The sequence below is a fragment of the Acomys minous genome (assembly GCF_964271855.1).
Source record: "Acomys minous genome assembly, chromosome: 19".
Lineage (NCBI taxonomy): Eukaryota > Metazoa > Chordata > Mammalia > Rodentia > Muridae > Acomys > Acomys minous.
This window is the reverse complement of record NC_140499.1, coordinates 64,177,698-64,201,962: the sequence shown is the minus strand read 5'-3', so window position 1 is coordinate 64,201,962 and position 24,265 is coordinate 64,177,698. Positions and strand designations below refer to the sequence as shown.

The window sequence follows — 24,265 nt, the reverse complement described above, 5'->3', positions numbered from 1 at the left end:
CTTGAGAGGAGTGGGTGTGTACAGATGCACCATGTAGGACTAGTCACCCAGCAGTCTCTCTACCCTGATGAGTTGTGGGTCTCTGTGTCAGTCGTCATCCACAGCGAAAGGAAGCTACGCCAATTAGAGCTGAGGTAAGCACTAATCTATAGATAGAGTGATAACCCATTTAGAGACAGCTTAATACCATGCCCAAGTATTAAGTACAAGAACACGAGGTTCTCCCCTAAGGCCCGTGGCCTGTCTAGCATAGTCATGATTTAAAAACAAATTCTGGATAAGGCTGGCTATTTGATAAAGTTGCCAAAACAAGAGGCTTTTGGGTTATGTGGGACATTGTGTTAGGATCCATTTAAATCACAGAATTGTAGAGCTGGATCATTTCGTCAACCTAGAAATTAGGTAGTATCCGTCTGTCCACCACCAAAGTCCTGTTTCAGTAACCTTAGTACCTAGGGTCTTTTTATTTTATTTTATTATTTATTGACTTATTTGTTCATTTGGTTTGGGTATTTTGTTTGTTTGTTTGTTTTGGGGGGGTTGGTTGTTTTTTTAAGACAGGGTTTCTCTGTGTATTCCTGGCTGTCTTGGAACTCATTCTGTAGAGCAGGCTGGCCTCGAACTCACGGCGATCCGCCCGCCTCTGCCTCCCGAGGGCTGGGACTGAAGGCGTGCGCCACCACACCTGGCTCCCTAGGTTCTCTTAAGCAGAACTAGTGACTCTATATTACAGCCTTCTGGAACAGAGAACCTTGCTTTGTGGCCGTCATAAATAAGACATTTCTTCTTCAGCAAGATCATACGCTTTCAGCTTGTGCCTTTTGACCCTGGTCCTGTTCTTTGGCGCAGTGTAGAATGGCTCCTCGTTCTGTGTGGCAGCTTTTAGGTACTCGCCAAGGCCTGTAACACACTGTGAATTCTTCCTCTGGGGGAAAAAAAAAGTCCTGACCTATCCCTCTGGGAGGGCTCCAGACTATCCCAGAGCTCCATCATGTCTGGGCTGAGCAATAGTTGGGCACAGTTCTGTTTCCTTTCTGTCTGGCCATTTTTTCTTTTAATTTAACCTAAAGTCTGTTTAGCCTGCTTTATTCTTCTTGAGGCAAGCAATATGCTGCTGTCCGATTACGATAAGAATCAATGAAAAGCCTTAGTCAGATCTTTCAGCCTATTAAACCCGGTGACCTTCACCCCACCTTCCCGCTCACATTTGCCTCTTCAAAGCCAGCTCATCTTTAAAGGCCCCAGTCAAGTGCTCACCTCTTCCAGCCAGAGTCTCACCAATATTCCCCGACTCAGATACGATGCTACCGCCCTGTCCCTCTTGCCCAGCCTTCTGGAATCGTATTCTTTGAATGAATTATTTCCTCATTTATATGCGCCCCCAACTCTCTCAGTATCCTGTGCACTCTTTGAGGGCTGGTGTGGTGAGAGTCATGTTTGCCTACCACATGAAGCTATTCTAGAACAACCCGGCCTGGTTCAGCTGTACGCAGGTCTTCTCTGTGGGCATGGTGCTCTTCTCTCATTGGCCTGGGAGGCAACGAAGTGATCCAAAAAACATGGACTCCCAAAGTCAGATTCAGGTGGGGTTCTGCCCCTGCCACTTAGAAGACATATGACTGGGCTGAGGGGTGTAATCCATCTGTGCCTCTGCTCTCTCATCTGTAAAATGCAGGCTACAAGAGCTTGCAACTCGCCAGGGCTCAGGAGATCTGGGAGTGAGGTGCTCAGTGCTTGGCTCATCCTCGGTGCTTAGGAAAAGTTGGTACTCATTTTTTAAAACTTGTAATTGTAAGGACTTATAGCTGTTTTGTTGCCTCACAGATTATGAGTCTCGGGTGGTGGATATCCTGGGTCTATATCCCTGGTACCTGACCAGCAAAAGTTCCAGAACAGTTACCCTCGGTGTTTATTGAATGAATGAAGGAAGGAAGGAAGGAAGGAATTAATGAATCAGAGACTTCTGAATTGTAGCCTTGATGTGTCTTTACACCTGTATTGTATATCTGTAATCAGAAGCACTGCATTGTTAAGCCTTTAAAAATGAAGATCCCAAGAACCGGTGAGAAGGTAACACTTGCAAATTAGGAATTCAAGCATGCCTTCTTTATTTTTGAGATTATGCTATAATCCTGTAGCCTTCCCCCTCACTTTCAAATTCATGGCCTCCCTTTTCATTGTTGGTACATGCTTGAATATATCTGTATATACATGCATGTTTCTAAGTATGTGTATGTATGCTTTCAGGGCAGGCCAACAGAATACATTGGAGTGCCACACAGGAGATGGTAGAGAATAGTAGAAGCAGAAAGGGGGGGCAGACAAGTCAGCAACTGATCCTGGCGGGGGACTCCCGTGAGTCTCCTACAGTCTTACCACCTTCTGTCACAGCCCCTGGCAAGCACAGGGAAAACAGTAAACACCCTCACGGTGGGTAAGCATTGCCTCTGCCCTGAGGTACAATCTCTTTAAGGCCATGAGTTGAGCGGGGCTTGGTGGTGGTGCACGCCTGTAATCCCAGCACTCAGGAGACAGAGGCAGGCAGGTCGTTGTGAGTTCGATGCCAGCCTGGTCTACAAAGCGAGTCCAGGACAGCCAGGGCTACACAGAGAAACCCTCTCATAAAACAAAACAAAACAAAAAAAGAAAGAAAAGGCCACTAGTTGTATCTTAGCAATTCTCTAATGCTTACCATATTTTTCGGACCATAAGATGCACGTTTCCCCCAAAAAGTGTGTGTGTGTGGGTAGTTGGATTAGGGTGTGCCTTATGTCTGATTGATGTTTTTACTGTTTTTCTTGTTTCACTGCTCTAAAAACTGGGTGCTTCTTATGGTCAGGTGCATCTTATAGTCCGAAAAATACAGTAGGCCATGGCAGGCACCATCACAGGGATTTCATGAACCCTTGTAGACACTCAAAGCAGACGTCATTATACAGCGCCAGGCGACCAAGGCTCAACTCACACAGAGTTAACTTGTTGGGTCACACCTGGAGCCCCCTCTCCCCTTTTAGACTGGAACATGCTCTTCTTCCTTCGGCAGCATCTTTTTAAATAGTTAAGAATTAACAATACTTAAAAACTGTTCAAGTGAATATATATATATATATATTGATTTTGAACAAGCCAGAAGAATATGTGCTTTGTTCTGTGGCCAAGCAAAGCCCAGCAGCGTTGGGTTTGGAACAGAGGCACAAAACAAGACTCTCCTCCAAGAACAGAGTAAAGGCCTCCAACAGTAAAACTCACACAGAACAGATGCCAGGCACCAATCAAACAGACCCTTTCCACATTAAGCAGCCCTTACAGGGAGAACTGCTCATAAGGCTGTGACAGCAGAGAGCCCTATTCTCAGCCGTGCTTGCCTAGGTATCGCGGAAGGACACAAGGAATTCTATGACCAATAGGTGGTGCTAGAACCCCGTGGAACATTTTTTTCCCTCCTGCATCACAGGGCTGTTTTTGTTTTTATTTTACCCTCTCCTATATTTATTTATTTATTTACCTTTTCAACACTATATTTATTGTGCCATAACCACCTTAGTTGATTTATTAGACATTTAGTTACAAAACCATCACGATACAGTATGACACTGTAAGTTGTGTTTTGCCAAAACCTTTTGTTTTAAGGCTGAGAAAACTGAAGCCCAGCCCAGGGGTGTGACTGCATCAAGGTCAGCTGTGTTGTTAGTAACTCTTGTCAGGACTGCATCGCAAGTTTTCAAAGTCCAAGTTTGATGCCCAATGTGTTATTTCTTACTTCATCTTCCTCTTCTCCCCTGTCCCTTTCTCTTTTTGGTGTTATTTATTTTATTTTTTCCAGTTTTATTGAAGTACAAAAGATGAAATTATAAAGATTGAAGGTATATACTCTGATGGCATGATATACACATGTATTATGAAATAATTATTATAAAGTAATTTCATATGTACCCTGTATATTTATTATTTCTGTGTAAGTAAAAATGTTTAAAATGTCTCCTCTATATACATTCCTAGTATAAAATAAAATAGAGATAACTATAGTTAGCACACAGTATTAATATTAGGCCTCTGAACTTCTGTTCATTTTATAGCTGAAAGTCTGTGACTCCTGATTGCAGACCCTTTCCTCGTCCTCCCCGTGCTAAGCAGCCGCACTGTCTCTATCTATTCTCTGCTTTTATGAGCTCACTTTTTAAAGATTCTACTGAAAGGTGATATTATATTTATTATCATTTTAGTATATATTATTATAGAGATTATTAAAATACATCAACCGCCTACATAATCTAGTTATTTGTTAATAATCACTTTCTTAATTAATAATTAATTGTTAATATGTTAATTATAGGTGTTACACTGTTATTAAAGTCTTAACATTTCTCTCCTTTGTTTCTTTGTTTCTTTGTTTCTTTCTTTCTTTAGTCTCTTTCCACCCTGAGCCAGCGCCCTCCCTTCTCTCATCCCAGTCCCACCCTTACTTCCCTCTCCCAATTTCCCCTTTTCAGAGAAGGGGAGCCCCCACCCCTTGGGCACCCTCCCACCCTAGCATGTCAAATCCCAGCAGGACTCAGCACATCCTCTCTCACTGACACGAGACAAGGCAGCCCAGCTAGGGGAAAGGGATCCTGAGTCAGAGACATTTTTAGGGGACCCGCATGTTGACCATACTGCATATGTGGAGGGGTCTGGGTCCAGCCCATGCATGCTCTTTGGTTGGTGGCTCAGTCTCTGAGAACAGGTTAGTTGACCCTGTAGGTCTTCTTGTGATGTCCATCTTGCTCCCTCTATATCCTCCCACTCTTCCTCAGCACTCTCCTAGCTCTGCCGATTGTTTGGCTGCGTCTGTTTCCATCAGCTGCTGGGTGAAGCCTCTCAGGAGACATTTCTGCTAGGCTCCTGTCTGCAAGCACAGCAGAGTATCATCAATAGTGACAGGGCTTGGCTCTCTCCCATGGGGTGGGTCTCAAGTTGGGCCAGCCATTGGTTTGCCATTCCCTCAATCTCTGCTCCATCTCTATCCCTGCACTTCTTGTAGGCAAGACAAATTTTGGGTCAGAAGGTTTTATTGGTGGGTTGGTGTCCCCTCCCTCCACTGGAAATCCCACCTGGCTATAGGAGGCAGAGATTTCAGGCTCCTTAACCCTAACCCCACCCTGCTACTAGGAGTGTCAGCTAGGGTCACCCCTATAGACTCCTGGGAGCCTCCCTTGTCCCAGAGATGTCCCCCACCAATTTCTGTTCTCTCTCCTGGGCCTCACCCCCTGCTTTAGGCACACCTGATCTCCATCCCAGTTACTTTCCCTACCCTCCTCTCACCCAGTTCCCTCCCTCCATCTACTTCAGATTTATTTTTACACCCTCGAGCTTTATTCACGCTATCAGAGTAGCAGAATTTTCTTTTTTTTATTGTCGCTAAGCATAATATATTTATTCATAGCATATATTCATGTACATACATTTCACTCTTTCTATATATACCGTTGAGCACCTGGTATCCTGTCTATTGTGAACAATGCTCCAATGAATATGAGAGTACAGATATTTCTTCAAAATACTGATTTTGTATTTTTAAATATGATATAACCATAATTAAGACTGATGAATCATAACCCTTACCCCCCCCCATTTTTTTTTTTTAATTTTTGAGGAAAAGCTATACTGGTTTTCACAGTGGCACTGTACACTCACAGAACACAGTCCCTTCACACCTCTCCCATGTGCTGTCTTCTGAGAGTCATTCAGTCAGGTGTCAGGGGACATCTCACTGTGGTTTTAATTTGCATTCTCCTGGTGATCCCTGATGCCAAGAACCTTTTTGTGTACCTGTCGGCCTTAGGTGGGTGTTATTTTGAAAAATGTTTATTCAGGTTCTTTGCTTATTGTTTTTTTTTGTTTGTTTTTTGTTTTTTTTGAGACAGTGTTTCTCTATGCAGTTCAGGATGTCCTGGAACTCACTCTGGCCTTGAACCCCACCATGTCTGGCCTTTTGCTTAAATTTTAAAAAATGATTTATTTATTTTATGTATGAATGCTCTATCTGCATGTGCACCTGCATACCAGAAGAGGGCATCAGATCATTTTATAGATGATTGTGAGCTATCATGTGGTGGCTGGGAATTGAATTCAGGACCTCTGGAAGAGCAGACAGTGCTCTTAACCACTGAGCCATCTCTCCAGTCCTTTTCTCTTCCTCCTCCTCCTCCTCCTCCTCCTCCTCCTCCTCCTCCTCCTCCTTCTTCTTTGAGACAGGGCTTCTCTGTGTAGCCTTGACTGTCCTAGACTCACTTTGTAGGCCAGGCTGTGATTTGCCTCTGTCTACCTCCCAAATGCTGGTATTAAAGATGTGTGCCACCATGCCTTGGTGTATTTATTTATTTATTTTTTTAAGAAAAAATTAAGTTAGTCTTATTATAGTAAAAGTGAACACAAAAATATTTTAAAATTGGGTTGAACCTAAGGAAATGCTTAGAGTAAAATTCATTACTCTGAATTCTTTTGTTAGAAAAAAAAATGTTCAAACTGAAGGACATTAGCACCAATCTTAAAAACCTAGAAAATGAAATGAAAAGAAAGCCCAATTTATGAAGTCGGAGTAGAAATCAATGAGACAGAGTGGATAAATCATAGAGAAAAATGCAGAAAATTTGTCTCATCAAACATGTAGCTATAAAATTCAGAAAAATGGCAAGAAGAGACATAAGAGCAATATAAGAAATGAAAAATATGATAGAAATAAAAACATTCAGGCATCATATAATGATTCTATGGGTTATAAAATATTGTGAGGATCTTCATCTTGATGAGGCCGGCGACTTAAACCACAATATTCCAATCATTTGAATGACATAAACAACCAAAACAAACTCATATAGAATCTTTTATAGCTCTTAAGAAGACAGAATTTGTAGCAAAATAGTAATAATACTAAAAGAAGCCTGGACCCAGGTAGTTTCCAAAATTCACCAAAAAACATGACTTTTTCAGAAGTAAAATTTTCTATAACTGACAGTAAGTCAGAGTATTAACGGGGAGAGAATGTTTTCCAACTTATCTAATAAGGACATCACATTCCTGCTACCACATTAAACAAACACATTCTGAGCAAAGAGGAAAGAGGAAAATTCAATACTGATAAGAAGCCTAGTGGGCTTTATTCTTTCACACTGGCAAATCAATTACAAACTTCACAGTGAAGAGGAAGTCATAGTCTAAGCGTGAACTTGGATGACTTGTATTACTTTACTAGATGTAAAATGTTTAGTAATCGTTGCCAAGTGTGGAGGCACACGCGTGTAACCCTACAGAAGAACATTGTGCTGAGTTTGGGGTAAGTTGGAGCAATATACAGATACCTGGTCTAAATCTACCATCTATCATCTATCTATCTATCTATCTATCTATCTATCTATCTATCTACCATCTATCATCTATCTATCTATCTATCTATCTATCTATCTATCTATCTATCTATCTATCATCTATTTGTGTATCCCTCACAAACCAATCATCTGTCTCAATCATTATGGTTGTATTGATGCTATCATACAAAATAGATACAATATAGGTTTGAAGTACAAACAACTATCTGTGGATAGTTGACTTTTGAAAAGCATCATCATCAACAACAACAACAAAAGCCAATTCAATGGAGAAAAGTTATTTCTGTGAGGCAGGAGCCATTGTGTGCTGCCCCATAAAAGGGAGGCCTTTGCCTGTTTTTTATGGGTTGTTTTATTTCTTTGTTTGAATTCACTATATGTCTTGGAGCTTAATCACTTATTGGATAAATGGTTTGCAAAACTTTCTCCAATTCTATAGGTGCCTTCTTGTCCCACCGATTGCTTCCTTTTGCTGCACAGAAGGTTTGCGCTTGCTGTCTAAATCACTGCCAGAAAGCCTTTCCCCGTGTCCTATAAATGCAGTCTGAACATTTTTAATTCATTCCGATTTCATTTGATGACATTGTGAGAAAAACGTGTTGAACTCTTTTAAATTTTTATTTTTATTATGTGTATGCATGTGTAAATGTGTGCTGTGTGTATGGAGTGGTGCCAGAGGGGCCAGAAGAAGGTGTTAGATCCTGTGAGGCTGGAGGTACAGCTAGGAGCAGCCTGAGGTGGATGCTGGGAACCAAACGGTCCTCTGCAAGAACAGCCTGTACTTCCGGCTTCTGAACCATGTCTCCAGCCCTGATGCCCTTCTAATATATAGTCTTAGTGTAATTTTTGTATTACTGTGAGGGTGCACAGAAAAGAAACTGTTGACATGACTGCTTCATTGGGTGGGGGCTGTTAGTGTCAATAAGAGAGATAGGGATAGATATAGACATAGAAATAGATAGATAGAGAGAGAGAGAGAGAGAGAGAGAGAGAGAGAGAGAGAGAGAGAGAGAATATCTAGAGACATCTGGAAGAGTCCAGATGAGAGAGAGAGAGAGAAGTACACTGGGCATGGTCAGTGCAAGGCAAGCCGGGGAATGGGAGAGAGTAGAGGAGAAAACAAGATAGCAAGAAATAAAGAATAGAGCCGAGAGAGAGAGAGAGAGAGAGAGAGAGAGAGAGAGAGAGAGAGAGAAGAGCAAAGGAGAGAGAGAAAGGGAGAAAGAGAGAAGAGCAAAGGGGAGGAGAGAAGAGCAAAGGGAGAGAGAGAGGGAGGGAGGGAGAGAAGAGCAAAGGGAGAGAGAGAGAGAGAGAGAGAGAGAGAGAGAGAGAGGAGCAAAGGAGAGAGAAGAGCAAAGAGAGAGAGAGAGAAGAGCAAAGGAGAGAGAGAGAGAGGGAGAGAGAGAGAGAGAGAGAGAGAGAGAAGAGCAAAGAGAGAGAGAGGGGGAGTGAGAGAGAGAAGAGCAAAGGAGAGAGAGAGAGAGAGAGAGAGAGAGAGAGAGAGAGAGAGAGAGAGAGAATAGAAAGTGTGAGTTGTCAAATCTTGTAGACTATCAGGAGGATGAGTAATTGGGTAGGAAAAGAAGTCCTGGATGCTAGCATGGACTTTGAAATGTAGAGCAGGTACATGGGATACTATGGGAGCCTGGAAGCCAGCTTGAGCTTGAGTTTTGCTATGCTTTACACCGGTCTCTTTTGCCAGAAGTAAGGGAAATGACTCCATTTGGCAAATGAGCACTGGTTTCACAAGTTTCTGAAGAATTTTGGTTTTTATCTGTCAGAAATACTTCTATAGTCCAGGTTGAAGCTCATTTCTGGATTTTTGAATTTACTGAGATCTACAAATTTTATTTTTTAAACTATTTTTTTTAAAAAGGTATTTATTACTTACACAGGAATTTGCCTGCATGTACACCTGCACACCAGAAGAGGGCATCAGATCACATTATAGATGGTTGTGAGCCACCATGTGGTTGCTGGGAATTGAACTCAGGACGTTTGGAAGAACAACCAGTTCTCCTAACCTCTGAGCCATCTCTCCATCCCAACAACTTTCTTTTAAGAATGAAAAATTCCCAGCACCAAGATGGGAAAGTGGACACAGGATCTTTACCTCCAAGGAAGGAGCTCTGCAATTTATGTCCACTGGGAAGGGGAACACCAGTTTTCTCCAGTTGAATACTTGGCTAACACAAAATGAACTCCATGGATTTCTGTGGAGTTTTTTTGTTTCATTTGCTTTGCTTTGGGTTTGTTTTGTTTGATTGTCCTGGCTCTTTCTTTCTTTCTTTCTTTTTTCTTTTTCTTTTCTTTTTTTTTTTTTTGACTTGTCTTATCTTTTGCCTGTTTTGATTTTTATTTTTGTGGGTTTTTGCTTGTTGTTGTTGTTTTTTTTTTGGCATTTGTTGTTATTGTTGTTTTTTGTGGTTTTTTTTGTTTGTTTTCTTTTTGAAAGAAAAAATAAAGTTGGGTGGGAGGATATGGAAGGGTTTGGAGAAGGAAAATATGTATTGTACAAAAACTACTTTTTTAGTTTAAAGAAAAGAAAGAAAGTTGCTTTTGCAAGGTAGGCACGTGACACCGACACTCAGTAAGTGTTGAAGAAGGCCAGGCTTCAGGCATGTTACCAAGTCTCCTAGCAACCTCACAGAGGATGTGCACAAAGGAAGCAACAGGAGAATCGTGTTTACGGGGGCATCCGAAAGCAAAACGCATCTGAAGCAATCTGGAAATTAACAAGGTGAAGAAGGTTTGTCATAGAAAGAGGACTAGAAAAGGTAACTTTTCAACAGGCCTTTAGGGAGTTAGGGATCAGAAGTTGTTATATCTGGGCTCCTAGAGAGAAGAGAGGAAGGAAATACATAAGGTGCAGGAAAATATTATTTTCATAACCTCTGAGTTATGAAGGAGAGTGTGGTGATGCTGAGGGAAACCTGTTTATACTTTCTGGGTCTTGTTGAAATGAGGCCTGTTGCATGTAGAGAACAGGATTACAGAGGGAGGATGTTCGGGTCCTGAGTAGTGGAGGAATGTGATGTTAACATGACATCTAGTGTCCAGTGTCATGATAACAGCAGAGTCATGATGTAATGGAGAGGCTCTATTCAGTTGAACTTGATTTAGCAAGTACTTGACAAATAATCTGAAATATTCTAGAGGATACAAAAATATGAAGAATAAAGGACAAACTTTCCCTAGTAAAATAGAAGATAAATAAATGAAAGAATCCAACTATTGGTCACTTTTGTATATGTTACCTTGATTTATTTTTCAACAACTCTTGGAATTTATAATTCCAGTTTATAAATGAGAAAACTGAGATGAAGAGAAAGTTTTTCTAAGATCATAAACTTAATAATGAGACAAAAATCTTAAGTTTACACATTTTTTTAAAAAAAAATTCAAATTCCATTCTCCTTCCATAGAATCACAGTTTTTATACTTTGTACTAAAGATATGACGGCAAATGGCTTGTAGACTTTACACTTTGGCATGAAGCAAATGGGTTTAAAATTGGCTTTGAGTAAGTACCATGAGATGCTCTGCCGATGCTAGGACCAGGGGTGCCGCAGTCAGTGGTATGGATGGGATTTTGGTTGGTGAACATCAAGAAAGCATTTACGTGAAGAAACTGTATAAACGAAACAACATTGGAAAGATGTCCAGTTAAGCTGGAGTCTAGGGACAGTGCAGAAACTGGGTTCAAGTGCACGCTGAAGTCAGAACAACAGGCTTCTACGAACATTCAAGCAATAGAGTAAGTTATTGGGCGTGTATCGTGACAAGTACTGTTCAAGATGTGGGAGGTACAATAACAACGCAAGTGCAATCTTTGTTCCTGTTGGCCTTACATTCTAGTTGGATGGATAAACAATGAATTAATGGATCAAAAGATAAAATATAAAAAAGCGCTAAGAAGATAAGTGAGAAAGAAGATACTTGATAGAAGTTGGAGGGATTCTCTCTTATACTAAAACCAGAGAAGGTTTCTCCAGGGGAGTGATACTAGGTAAGACCTGAATGAAATGACAATCCGGACACACATCTATTAAGGAGAAGACTATTTTGAACTAGAGAAATGCCAGTGGTTTCCAAGTGAGAGCCAACGTATCTACAAGGTTCAAGGGGGCGAGGGGTGTGTGTGGAGAGATGGCTCAGAGTTTGGCTGCCCTTACAAAGGTCCTGAGTTCAATTCCCAGCAACCACATGGTGGCTCACAACCATCTATAATCTGATCTGGTGCCCTCTTCAGGTGTTAAGGTGTACATGCAGGCAGAGCACTGTATACATAATGAATAAATACATCTTTAAAAAACAGAAAAAAGAGCCAGGTGTGGTGGCACACGCTTTTAATCCCAGCACTTGGGCAGAGGCAGGCAGATTGCTGTGAGATTGAGGCCAGCCCGGTCTACAAAGCGAGTCCAGGACAACCAAGGTACACAGAGAGACCTTGTCTTGAAAAAACAAAAACAGAGATAAAGTCTGGCAAGCTCATCCTGAAGGAAGGGGTGGGGAGAGCGTTTGATTTTATCTCAGGGTAGTGGTAAAGTCCTGAGAACTTCCTTCATGGAATCACATGATATGATATGCACTTTATTAAAAGGAGCGAGGAGCCTATTCATTAAGGAGCTGTATTTTGTGTGTGTGTGGGGGGGGAGGTGATGTGCCTTGGGTGCTGGAGTAGAGATAAGGAGAATAGTAGATTTGGACTGTCTTGTCCTTGTGATAAAGGACTTGCTGATGGATTTGACCGGGAAGAGGGAAGGGTTACAGGGAAGTGCTTCTCCTAATCTGTTGACCTGAGGGGGGGGGGCAGTGTGATGACCAGTGAGTGCCTCCCTAAACCCGGGAACACTCACTGGTCTTGATGCATTTCATCCTATTTCCCTCCCTTTGATTAACTGATGGGAAGAAAGTTAGACAACATTTGTGAAAAGACTCCTCTTACTGCTGAAAAATAAAATACCACCAAAAAAGCAGAAGGGCGTGACATGTTGTCACATGACCACAGGCCTTGCTTAGATGCCTTCCCTCTAGGAAAGCCTGTCTCACTCCCTCCTCTCTGTTACAACTGTGATTTTCTTGTAGTTTGCTGCTGGGTCTTGTATGACAATGTGCTGTGCCTCTCTGTCTTACTGTACTCTGACCTCGAGGGAAAGGACTTGTTGCTATGGATTGTACTCTCTCTGTAGTAGGGCCCGGTGGCTTTCAGTACCCATTCCTAGCTCCTCCTGTGTTTACTTAGCTTCTTCACAGAGTTCTGGATGCCCATTTTTCCAGGCAAGAGTGTTGGTGAGTTGGCATGATTAATGGACACCTTAATGTGGTAGTGAATGGGTGGTGACAGTGAAATGTAACTCTCGGGTCAAGAAGAGAGATAAAAATTATGTTTATATGAGCAGATAAGTTCATTTTGCCTATTCATTTGTTTCTAATGATTTCTGTTGCAAGTGCTTAGAAACCCAGAGAACAAATCAATTTGTGTGTGTGTGTGTGTGTGTGTGTGTGTGTGTGTGTGACAATGTCTTATTCTGTTTTTTATATTGATGGAAATTACTAAACTGGCCTAGGATTCACTAAGATCCTCCTGTCTCAGCCTTCTGAGTGCTGTGATTATAAGCATATACCACAATGCTTGGTTTCATAGAAATATTTAGAATATAAGAAATGAGATCTTTTAAGATTTTTAAATTTTTATATGTAAGAATGTTTGGCCTGCTGGGTGGTGATGGCACATACCTTTAATCCCAGTACTTTGGAGGCAGAGGCAGGTGAATCTGTGAGTTCGAGGCCAGCCTGGTCTACAAAGCAAGTCCAGGACAGGCAAGGCTACACAGAGAAACCTTGTCTTGAAAAACTAAAAAAAAAAGAGTGTTTGTCCTGCATGCACTATCTACATTACATTGTGCCTTGCGTCTGAAGAAGTCAGAAGAGAGTGTCAGATCTTCAGAACTAGAGCTAGGAATGCTTATGGGCCAACACAAGGATGTAGTGACCGAGCTCCAGTACTCTGCAAGGACGGCAAGTGATCTGAGTTGCTGAACTATTTCTCTAACCCTAGGAAGTGAAGATTTACTCTTAGAAAATGATCCTGAAGTGGTCCTTCATATGGCCACAGTGACGAAAGGAAAAAGGCATCAGCATCATCGCTCACCAATCATTTATTGAGTACTTTGATATAAGTTTATGTTCTACACATCATGGTCTTTGTTGGAAAGTGTTCTCATCACCGATGGCTTGGGGATCTTCGAACAGATGATATATATTTTCTTTTCGTATGATGGTCTGGTCGACTCTCATGACCCATCAATGGAGAAGCAGAGCCTAGGCATTAGAGATGCCCACTGTGATGTCCAGCTCTCCTAGAGGCTTCTCACTGTCCTTCATCCAAGTCCTAGGCCATGAAGCTTGTGGTCCCTGATATTTTACCCATGAGAGACAAACTCACCAAAACCCAAAATCCCCCCTCCTTTTTTTTCAAATGTAGCATAAGTCTTCAGTGTACTTTTTCCTGTTTCTAAACTTCAGGAAGAATGCTCTACCATTCAATGATTCAACCAACTATCACCTAAACTAAAACCAAACTAGGAACGATTTAAATCCACAAAGTGATCAAAATGAGGATTGATTAGTTCACCTAATTTACTCTACCCAACCAAATAACTCTGATTGCTACTCAAGGAACTAAAATTTAGAAATAAAAAGAAAAGAAAAGAAAAAGGGAAATGAGTACTAGTCTTCAAAAGCATTTTCATAGATGACAGAAAACCACGAGGATGATATAAATTTCACTTTTTAAAAGGAAGTAAAGATGACTTGACGTGTGGGCTTCTTCGTTAGCTCCAGGCTCCCTTAGCGCTGGTGCTCACACAGCCTAGTACTGATAGGCTGCCTGCTCTTGTACATACTCATAGAAGGGGTTAGAGACATGAGCTATTTTGGTAGGGTGGTTTCCAGATGGTTCTCTTCTTTGGGACCTTCTATCACTGTGGGTTAGATGGACATGACTTTCCTGGGATCCTTGGCACTGTGCATCTTCATTCATGTGAGATTGTTTTTTGGGGGGGAAGCTTTTGGAATGTTCTTGGGCTTCTTGATGTCTCTCATTTTCATCATGCATTTGTCTGTCCCACCGGTGCCGCTGATTTTGATGCTTGCTCTGTTTATGGTGCTCTTGCTCTTCTTCATGAGTTTGTCTACCATGTTGAGGACCATGGTTTTCCTCATGAGTTTGCCTGTGTTGTCTTTGATGGTTCTGCTCATCCACATAAGTTTGCCCATCACTTGCCTGATGGGGTTGTTCCTCTTCGTGGGTTTGCCTGCTCTGCATCTCATATAAACTTTCTTGATCCTCAAAACTGTGTCTGTCCCAGCTTTGGTCATGATCTTCCTCTACCCAGTGGTCCTGCTCACTGCACTGTGATTGTTGGTCCCATTCTTTATGGGAGTATGGCTCTTCTTGATATATCTGAGCTAAGAGTTTGTGTTGATTATCCTCTTGAGACCTCCATGCCTGGTGGTGGGTTTGCTGTTCCCTTCTATCCTGGAATCTCTGTCTCTGGGTTTGATTCATGTCTGTGCTTGAAGTCTGTTGACTTAGTTTTCCTGACCTTCCAGATTGTTCAACATGTGAGTCTCTTCTTGTGCTACCAGTCCCTTGGAAGTATCTATTTTGCCCTTGACTTTCAGTTTTCCCAATCTCTGACTGACCACAATAAGAATTCTGTCCTTGTCTTCCTGTCTGACCCTGGTGAGAACTCTGTCCTTGTCTGTCTATCTGATGCCACTGTGAACTCTGTCCTTGTCTGCCTGTCTGACCATAATGAAAACTTTGGTCTTGTGTGTCTGTCTCATGCCACTGTGAACTCTGTCCTTGTCTGTCAGTCTGACCTTGGTGAGAGCTCTGTCCTTGTCTATCTGTCTGACCCTGGTGAGAACTCTGTCCTTGTCTGCCTGTCTGACCATAATGAAAACTTTGGTCTTGTGTGTCTGTCTCATGCCACTGTGAACTCTGTCCTTGTCTGTCTGTCTGACCCTGGTGAGAGCTCTGTCCTTGTTTGTCTATCTGACCCTGGTGGGAACTCTGTCCTTGTCTGCCTGTCTGACCCTGGTGAGAGCTCTGTCCTTGTCTATCTGTCTGACTCTGGTGAGAACTCTGTCTTTGTATATCTGTCTGACCCTGGTGGGAACTCTGTCCTTGTCTGTCTGTCAGACCCTGGTGAGAGCTCTGTCCTTGTCTGCCTGTCTGACCATAATGAAAACTTTGGTCTTGTGTGTCTGTCTCATGCCACTGTGAACTCTGTCCTTGTCTGTCTGTCTGACCCTGGTGAGAGCTCTGTCCTTGTCTGTCTGTCAGACCCTGGTGAGAGCTCTGTCCTTGTCTGCCTGTCTGACCCTGGTGGGAACTCTGTCCTTGTCTGCCTGTCTGACCATAATGAAAACTTTGGTCTTGTGTGTCTGTCTCATGCCACTGTGAACTCTGTCCTTGTCTGTCTGTCTGGCCCTGGTGAGAGCTCTGTCCTTGTCTATCTGTCTGACTCTGGTGGGAACTCTGTCCTTGTCTGCCTGTCTGACCATAATGAAAACTTTGGTCTTGTGTGTCTGTCTCATGCCACTGTGAACTCTGTCCTTGTCTGTCTGTCTGACCCTGGTGAGAGCTCTGTCCTTGTCTGTCTGTCTGACCCTGGTGGGAACTCTGTCCTTGTCTGCCTGTCTGACCCTGGTGAGAGCTCTGTCCTTGTCTATCTGTCAGACCCTGGTGGGAACTCTGTCCCTGTCTGCCTGTCTGACCATAATGAAAACTTTGGTCTTGTGTGTCTGTCTCATGCCACTGTGAACTCTGTCCTTGTCTGTCTGTCTGGCCCTGGTGAGAGCTCTGTCCTTGTCTATCTGTCTGACCCTGGTGGGAACTCTGTCCTTGTCTGCCTGTCTGACCATAATGAAAACTTTGGTCTTGTGTGTCTGTCTCATGCCACTGTGAACTCTGTCCTTGTCTGTCTGTCTGACCCTGGTGAGAGCTCTGTCCTTGTCTGTCTGTCTGACCCTGGTGGGAACTCTGTCCTTGTCTATCTGCCTGACCCTGGTGGGAACTCTGTCCTTGTCTGCCTGTCTGACCATAATGAAAACTTTGGTCTTGTGTGTCTGTCTCATGCCACTGTGAACTCTGTCCTTGTCTGTCTATCTGACCCTGATGAGAACTCTGGCCTTGTCTGCCTTTCTGGCCATAGTGAGCACTCTGTCCTTGTCTGTCTGTCTGACCCTGGTGAGAACTCTGACCTTGTCTGCCTTTCTGGCCATAGTGGGCACTCTGTCCTTGTCTGTCTGTCTGACCCTGGTGAGAACTCTGGCCTTGTCTGCCTTTCTGGCCATAGTGAGCACTCTGTCCTTGTCTGTCTGTCTGACCCTGGTGGGAACTCTGGCCTTGTCTGCCTTTCTGGCCATAGTGGGCACTCTGTCCTTGTCTGTCTGTCTGACTCTGGTAAGAACTCTGGCCTTGTCTGCCTTTCTGGCCATAGTGGGCACTCTGTCCTTGTCTGTCTGTCTGACCCTGGTGGGCACTATGTCCTTTTTTGTTTGTCTGGCCAAACTGAAAATTCTGGCCTTGTCTGTCTGTGTGACTGTGGCCTGATTTCTGATGCTGCCTTCCATATTGCTCATAAGAATTGGATTCTTGTTGACTGGTTTGACTAGAAGAAGAATCTTGTCGGAGTCTTCCAGACTGGCTATGGCTGCTTTGTCCTTTAAATGTTTTAGACTGTCCAACACGAAGAAACTGAGCAGGGATTTCAGACTGATTTAAGGCAAAGAGAAATGCTTGACTTTGGGGCTGGCCACTGCTAGATTTATAACCCAGTCTTTGACTAGAGCTAGAGAACTGATCATCTGTCTCAGACTGATCTGAGCTATAATCTGTGTCTTCTCTCTCAGAATGACCATGGTGGGAATCCCCATCATGTCTCTCTGACTGACCATAGTGAGAGTCTGTTTCGTGGCTCTCAGATTTGCCATGGTGAGAGTCCTCATCTTGCCTCTGTGACTGACCATATTGGACATCCTGACTTTGTCCCTGAGACTGACCATGGAGAGAGCTCTGCCTTTCTCCATGTTGTCTTCCTGTGTTTTCTGAAAAATTATGGCTCCGTGTTTTTTTCTTGGAGGAGGTTCCAGACCCATGCAACTTATCTAGCTTGTGATGGCAGGCTTGGGCCAGCTGAAATACCAACAAGAGGTATTCATGAAAGTTAACGTATCCATCTCTGTCTCGGTCCAAGTGTTCCAGAATTGTTTCCACAGTCTCTGGGTCATTTGGTCTCTGTGAGAAGGGGGAAAAAAAGCTGCCAAATGTCCTTTTATGGATGTTAGATTATATATCAGTATTAATGCCCCAATCCTCTCAGTGCCCCCTCCCCCTATTTCTTGAAAACCATTAATAGGAAAGTGGCTTGGTTCTGAGTCTAGTCTTTGTTCAGTTTGGTCTCTGAACCTAATCTCTTAGTGAACCAATGTGAGTATGGCCACAGGGAACAGATGACTGTGCCAACAATTAATTTGAGTAATTTGAAAAAGTTATTATATCTTTTTACATAGTAAAGCCTACATGTTTATATACCTCTTTTTCACTACACTGTGATATTCTGGAAGAAAAAAAAGTTAGCTTTCTTCTTGTTGGTATCCTCAGTAACTAGGATTGTGCCAGCATAGAGTAGGTACTCAGTGCATCCTTAGTGAACTAAGGAATAATACATGAGGAGGTGTGCATGCAGGGACACACACAGAAAATATAGGTGGTGAATTTTAAAAGTTATTCTCCATTACTTTGGTTATTCTATGATTTGTTCATGTTCACATACAAAGGAGGTGTGTGTGTGTGTGTCTGTATCTATGTGTTCCTGCATGTGTGTATGTGTGTGTGTGTATCTGTCTGTGTGTTCCTGCTTGTGTGTGTGTGTGTGTGTGTGTATGCATGTATGCATCTATGTGTGTGCATGTGTGTGTATGTGTGAGTGTGTATGTGTGAGTGTATAAATGTGTGTGTGTATGTATGAGTGTGTGTGCGTGTAAGAACTACTAAGACGCTGTCTGAACCAGAAAGTGCTTACCAGTAAATTACTGGTGGGGAATGACCAAGTACAACAAAATTGTCTTAAAATGTCCTGAATGTGGACTTCAGACTCATGTACACTTCACTCCAGAGGACCAAGATTCTATGTATCTTACCCGGAGGATGTCTCCAAACTCAGTGAGGAGAAGCTGCTTCAGCTCCTTCTTGCTCAGTGATGTGCCCACTCCATGATGTTCTGCATATTCCTGGAATACCTTGCTCACAGTGAGTATGCTCTTAAGAAGTTGAGGCATTTTGGCAAATGCAGGTGGATCTTTTAAAAAAAAAAGAAGAAAAGAAAGAAGTAAGGCTCTGCTTAGGTTTTGGATGAAGACCTGGAGTCAGCATTTCCAGAGGAATAGTAGTTTCTTGGGTTTGGGAAAGAGGGTTAAGAAACCACAGTTCGCTATTGGCCATAATTTCAGGCTAGTCGGTATGTGACCAACACTGAGGTTCCAAATACCATACACTATCATGACGATGTTTCAAAAGTGTTTTTCTTTGCTAGAGAAAGGCAAAGTCTTTAAAAATTAAACATGTGTGGTAGATATTTTATGTACTTTACTTTCTACTCTGGCTGGGAGTTGCTTGCTTGAGACCCTCATCTTAGAAGAAAAATGAAGGTTATCCCCATAGAGGATGGGCCAGAGGTAAAGACAATAGTGCATAATTGCCTCTCAGTGATTAGGGAGAACAGTAAATGCATGACGTTGAATAGGAACCCATTTTCTAGAGTCTTCTTTAAGCAATGAAGAAGGTTAAATATCTCTTTCAGTGGTCCAAAAAATCTTTCTGGGAGGTTAAATTCTAGAAAATACTTTTACTTGCTTATTAAATGGAATCAGTAAACATGAAATAGATAATAGATAGATACAGTTATAGAGAAAAGCAGCAAGTGGACCCATTGCTTGTATAACAGGCAACGGCCAGTCTGATTGGTCAACATTGCCTGTGTTGAGAAGCTGGGGTCATCTGCAGTCTGTATGCCAACAACCCTTCTTGTGCTATGAAAACTCTAGTAACTATGCTCATAGGCTTCTGAAAACGAGATCCCAACTGCGAAACATAGGCGTACAGTGATCCTTTACATGTAAGTGAGGAAGGAGACTGCCCGTGACAAGCTGAGTCTTTCGCGACCATTTGTCATAATGAACGTGAGTATTGCCGTGTCCTCATGGTCCAGGGCTTTGCCTGGCTTGTACAAAAGGCAAACACTCTGCTGCGGAACACTCAGCTGTCAAGCGGCCACTCAGACTCGGTTCTGAGATATTTAGGGCCTATGTTGCACACATTTAGGGGGGTCATCATGGTCTTAGATAGAGCCCTGAAAGGAAAGCAGCAAAGTGCCCAAGAGTGTCACCAGCAGAAAGCAGTCTCTGCCCTCCACCTCCTAGGACTGTTCTGTAAGATGTCTCTCCTCCTGCCACACTTGAGGTTGCTGCTACTGGCCCAGCATGCATGTCTTACCTGCCTGAGGAAGAATGAGGTGAAGAATCAGGAGCCAGGGAGGATGTCAGAGACCTGAAGGCCCATCCTATTTATAGGGTTTTTAATTAACCTACTAAGCCATGCCAGGAGACACCCATTCTGTGTTAGGGCCTGAATCATTCTGGGCTCAGCCCGGTTCAACCCAGCTGGACCTCTCCCTCTGCAAACCGTTTGGTTTGTTTACTTCCCTCATTTGCTCATGAACCTGTTTGTCATTGTGGTAGGTGACACTTTTCAAGTCTCAGCCCCACTTAATTAAGGGAGTACATGCCATGTGTTGTGTGGGTTGAAAAGACAAAGGTTCGGGCTGAATTTGATCCTTAGAAATTGTTATGTGCCAAGGCTAATGGGGTAGACAACAGTGAAATCATGCCGAAGAAAGACGTTTATGTCCTATTACAAAATCCCACGCAAGTGGAGATTAGGAAGCCTAAGCATTTGGTCAGGAAATAATTCTTGGAAAATATTTGTCTTAAGCTGATATTTTGCTTATAAAAGTAGACATTCATATATCCTATGGACCTATTTTTGTTTGTTTGTTTGTTTTGTTTTTTGAGACAGGGTTTCTCTGTGGAACAGAGCCCTGGCTGTCTGGACTCACTTTGTAGACCAGGCTGGCCTTGAACTCACAGAGGTCTGCCTGCCTCTGCTTTCCAAGTGCTGGGATTAAAGGTGTGAGCCACCATGCCTGTCCTACTTACCTATTTTTGTTTTCTGCAGGTTAGTGGGGGAAGCGATTGTATGATCAGTTTTAGGGTCGTATTAGGTGGCCAGTGATGCAGGCCGAGCTGACGCTTGAGTGTTTGTTGTTGTTGTTATTTGTTTGTTTTTTGCTTTTTTGAGATAGGGTTTCTTTCTGTAGCTATGGCTGTTCAGGAACTTACTTTGTAGGCCAGGCTAGCCTCAAACTCAGAGATCTACCTACCTTTATCTCCCAAATACTGAGTGAGATTAAAGGCCACCACCACTCAGCGTGACACTTGAATATTTTAGTCCTACTAGAAAGTTGGTGTTGGGGGACAAAATGGAAGCTTATGACTTCTGTGAGACAGAGATATTGTTAGTGACCTGGGCCTCCAAGTATTCCCTGTCTCTGTGACACCTGTGACATACCAGCATGGTGTCGTGATCATAGAGACACACAATAAATCTTCAAGGATTAAGTGAATTGTTGAACTGTAGACACATTGGAAAATCTTGTGTAAGGAACAAAGAGACCAAGATCCAGCTGCCTTTCTGCTGTGTCTCACAAGTGTCAGTAGTATATAATTATATGCATGTGTAATTACATAAAATAATTGATTATATAATTATGTTATATAGTTGGTTATATAATTAATCTCCCAGTTAGGTATTTGTAATGACACTTGCCTACTATGCGTCTTTGGGATTTTTCAAGGAAATCATAAAAGTTCAGATAGATTTCAATATAACTGGAGTAAAGAACCTTCACATAAAAAAGGTTTTGAAGCAGGGCTCGGATGTAATCCCAGCACTCGGGAGACAGAGGCAGGCCTCTGTGAGTTCGAGGCCAGCCTGATCTACAGAGTCCGGGACAGCCAAGGCTACACAGAGACACCCTGTCTCAAAAAACAAAAAACAAAAAACAAACAAACAAAAACAAATAAAAACTATTTTGAAAGTCAAGGGCAGGACATGCTGAGTGGTTAGTAGTTAGAAAACCTAGGTGAAAGTCTTCTGGCTGGTCCTGGGCTTCCTCCACCTCCGCCTTTGTAAGCACGATTTGCGTTGTTCCTGAGAATATCCGGGTAGGAAGAGAAAAGAGCAAAGGCATTCTTTGTTGGGAGAAAGCAAACTCCCGCACTGTGCCTATGCCTGCTAAGGTAGAGAGTGACAAAGGAGCAGACGTAGAGAATTTGGAAGCTAAATGGGGAAATTTTTATTTATTTATTTTATTTATTTTTATTTATTTTTTAGTTTTTTGAGACAGGGTCTCTCTGTGTAGCCTTGGCTGTCCTGGACTCGCTTTGTAGACCAGGCTGGCCTCAAACTCACAGCGACCCACCTGCCTCTGCCACCACCGCCCGGCTAGCTTCTTAATTTATAGATGAAGAAGCTCAATTCTAGTTATCCTGTGTGACCCTCTGAAGGATTCACAAGACTAACAGAAGCCAGGCCTAGTGCATAGTCTCACCTGCCCAGCACAGTGTGCTTTTCTCCCCTCCCTTCCCCTCCCTCCCCTGCCCTCCCCTCCCCTCCCTTCCCTGCCCTCCCCTCTCCTCATCCCCCTCCCCTCCCCACCCTCCCCATCCCCTGCTGTCCCCTCCCCTCCCCTCCCCTCCTCTCCCTGCCCTCCCCTCCCCTTCTCTCCCTGCCCTCCCCTCTCCTCATCCCCCTCCCCTCCCCACCCTCCCCATCCCCTGCCGTCCCCTCCCCTCCCCTCCCCTCCTCTCCCCTCCTCTCCCTGCCCTCCCCTCCCCTTCTCTCCCTGCCCTCCCCTCTCCTCATCCCCCTCCCCTCCCCACCCTCCCCATCCCCTGCTGTCCCCTCCTCTCCCTCCCCTCCTCTCCCTGCCCTCCCCTCCCCCTCCTCTCCCTCCCCACCCTCCCCTGCCCTCCCCTCCCCTCCCCCTCCTCTCCCCTCCTCTCCCTGCCCTCCCCTCCCCCTCCCCTCCCCCTCCCCTCCCCCTCCCCTCCCCTCCTCTCCCTGCCCCTCCCCCCAGTCCCTTCCTCTTCTCTCCTCTTTTCTGCTTTCCTTCATGTCTTTGTTTTTACCTCTCTCTTCTGAGACAGGGCTTTACAAAGTAGCCTCAATCATCCTGTCTCGGGCCCTCCGTTACTAGGATTACAGGTCCGTCACAGTACCTGGCTAATATGCACTTTTTCATATATTCTATGGAAGCTATCTAGAGCCTAATTTAAAGGTTTATTTTAATGATAAATGTGAATTGAGTGGTTTTAGGATTCTTTTTCTTTTTCAGCATTGTTTTGGAGAAGAATTTAAGTTCATTGCAGTATGTGACTCGTTGTCTCAATTAATCTGGAATTGAAGGATTTCCCAAGATTAGACATGAGTGCTAAAAGTGCTCTGCCCAGTGCTCTGGGCAGCCTGGGGTACATTGATCGCTGTAGTTTGTGGTGCGCGGATGAACCTGAAGGGAAATGCCAGAGCAGAGAGGTTAGTCAACAGCATGGCCTTGGGGAGAAGCAGGCTAGGGGCTTGAGCTTGATGCGACAGATTAAACTACAGGGGAGAGAAAGCAAGTGAGGGGTTTTTTGAACTGATTCAATAAGTGGAAAGGAAAGTGGGGCATCAGGAATCACCCCAAAGCTTCAGTCTAGGTGGCTAACAGGAGCATACTATACTGGAGGAGTGTAACTTCCGGAGGAGGCTGGTGGAACCTAAGACCGAGAGCCTCTCCTGGCACTGCCCGCTGCAGTCTTGCTTCTCGGCCTCTATGGTTGCCCTCTTATCATTTGCTCTGATGCGAACAGTGCATTTAAAACCCTGAGCACTGGCTGGTGCTGAGATTCCTTTTGCTTTTGTGTCTGTGCTTAGTGTTCTACATTTATGCGTCTTCTCACCTGTTAGGATGAAAAATCTCAAGACAATGAGCTAAACCTACAGGTGACTTGTGGTGGGAAGTGAAGAAAACAGCTATCGCCACCGTTATTGATCGCCACAGTTATTGATTGCCAGTTATTGATCACCACAGTTATTGATCGCCACAGTTATTGATCGTCACAGTTGAGAGAACAGTCCTGGTGGAAGTCGCAGGGATGCAGACCAGCTGGTTTTCATTCTTTCTTTTTTTTTTCCTCTTTTCTTTTTTTTTTTGTTTTGTTTTTTTTGGGGTTTTGTTTTGTTTTGTTTGTTTTTTTGAGACAGGGTTTCTCTTATAGTCCTGGCTGTCCTGGACTCCCTTTGTAGACCAGGCTGGCCTAGAATTCACAGCGATCCGCCTGCCTCTGCCTCCGGAGTGGTGAGATTAAAGGCTGCGCCACTACGCATCTGCATCTTCAGCTGTTGTTGTTGTTGGGGTTTTCTTGTTTTATTTTGTTTTTTTGTTTTTTCAGGTGCTAGCTACGCACTGTTCTTTGCTTGTTGCTGCCTCAGTGTTAGCATGCTCTTACAAGGATGACCTTCTGTACATGGCTTCACTTAACACTTAGTGAACTCCCTAACACGGTCAGAATCATCCAGTCAGTTATTCTGTAGGTACCTGTGAGCACATGGAAAGCAGTTTTTGTAGGCCCTGGGTTAAAATATAATTCCTGTTCTTTGCTTATGTGGGGGTGAGTATGTCTCTGTATGTGGGCCTGTGCTCAACATCAGGTGCCCACCCCCCACA

General features: G+C 43.5%; 1 protein-coding gene across 1 annotated transcript; it reads right to left on the bottom strand.

The window, feature by feature from the left end:
- Positions 1-13,506: 13,506 nt before the first annotated feature.
- RPTN (repetin) lies at positions 13,507-19,971 on the bottom strand. The gene is made up of 3 exons (XM_084769070.1): positions 19,933-19,971; positions 18,582-18,739; positions 13,507-17,676 (listed from the first exon to the last, which is right to left on the bottom strand). The coding sequence occupies exons 2-3, from the start codon at positions 18,717-18,719 to the stop codon at positions 14,239-14,241; spliced, it is 3,576 nt and encodes a 1,191-aa protein (XP_084625196.1). The 5' UTR covers positions 18,720-18,739; positions 19,933-19,971; the 3' UTR covers positions 13,507-14,238.
- Positions 19,972-24,265: the final 4,294 nt, after the last annotated feature.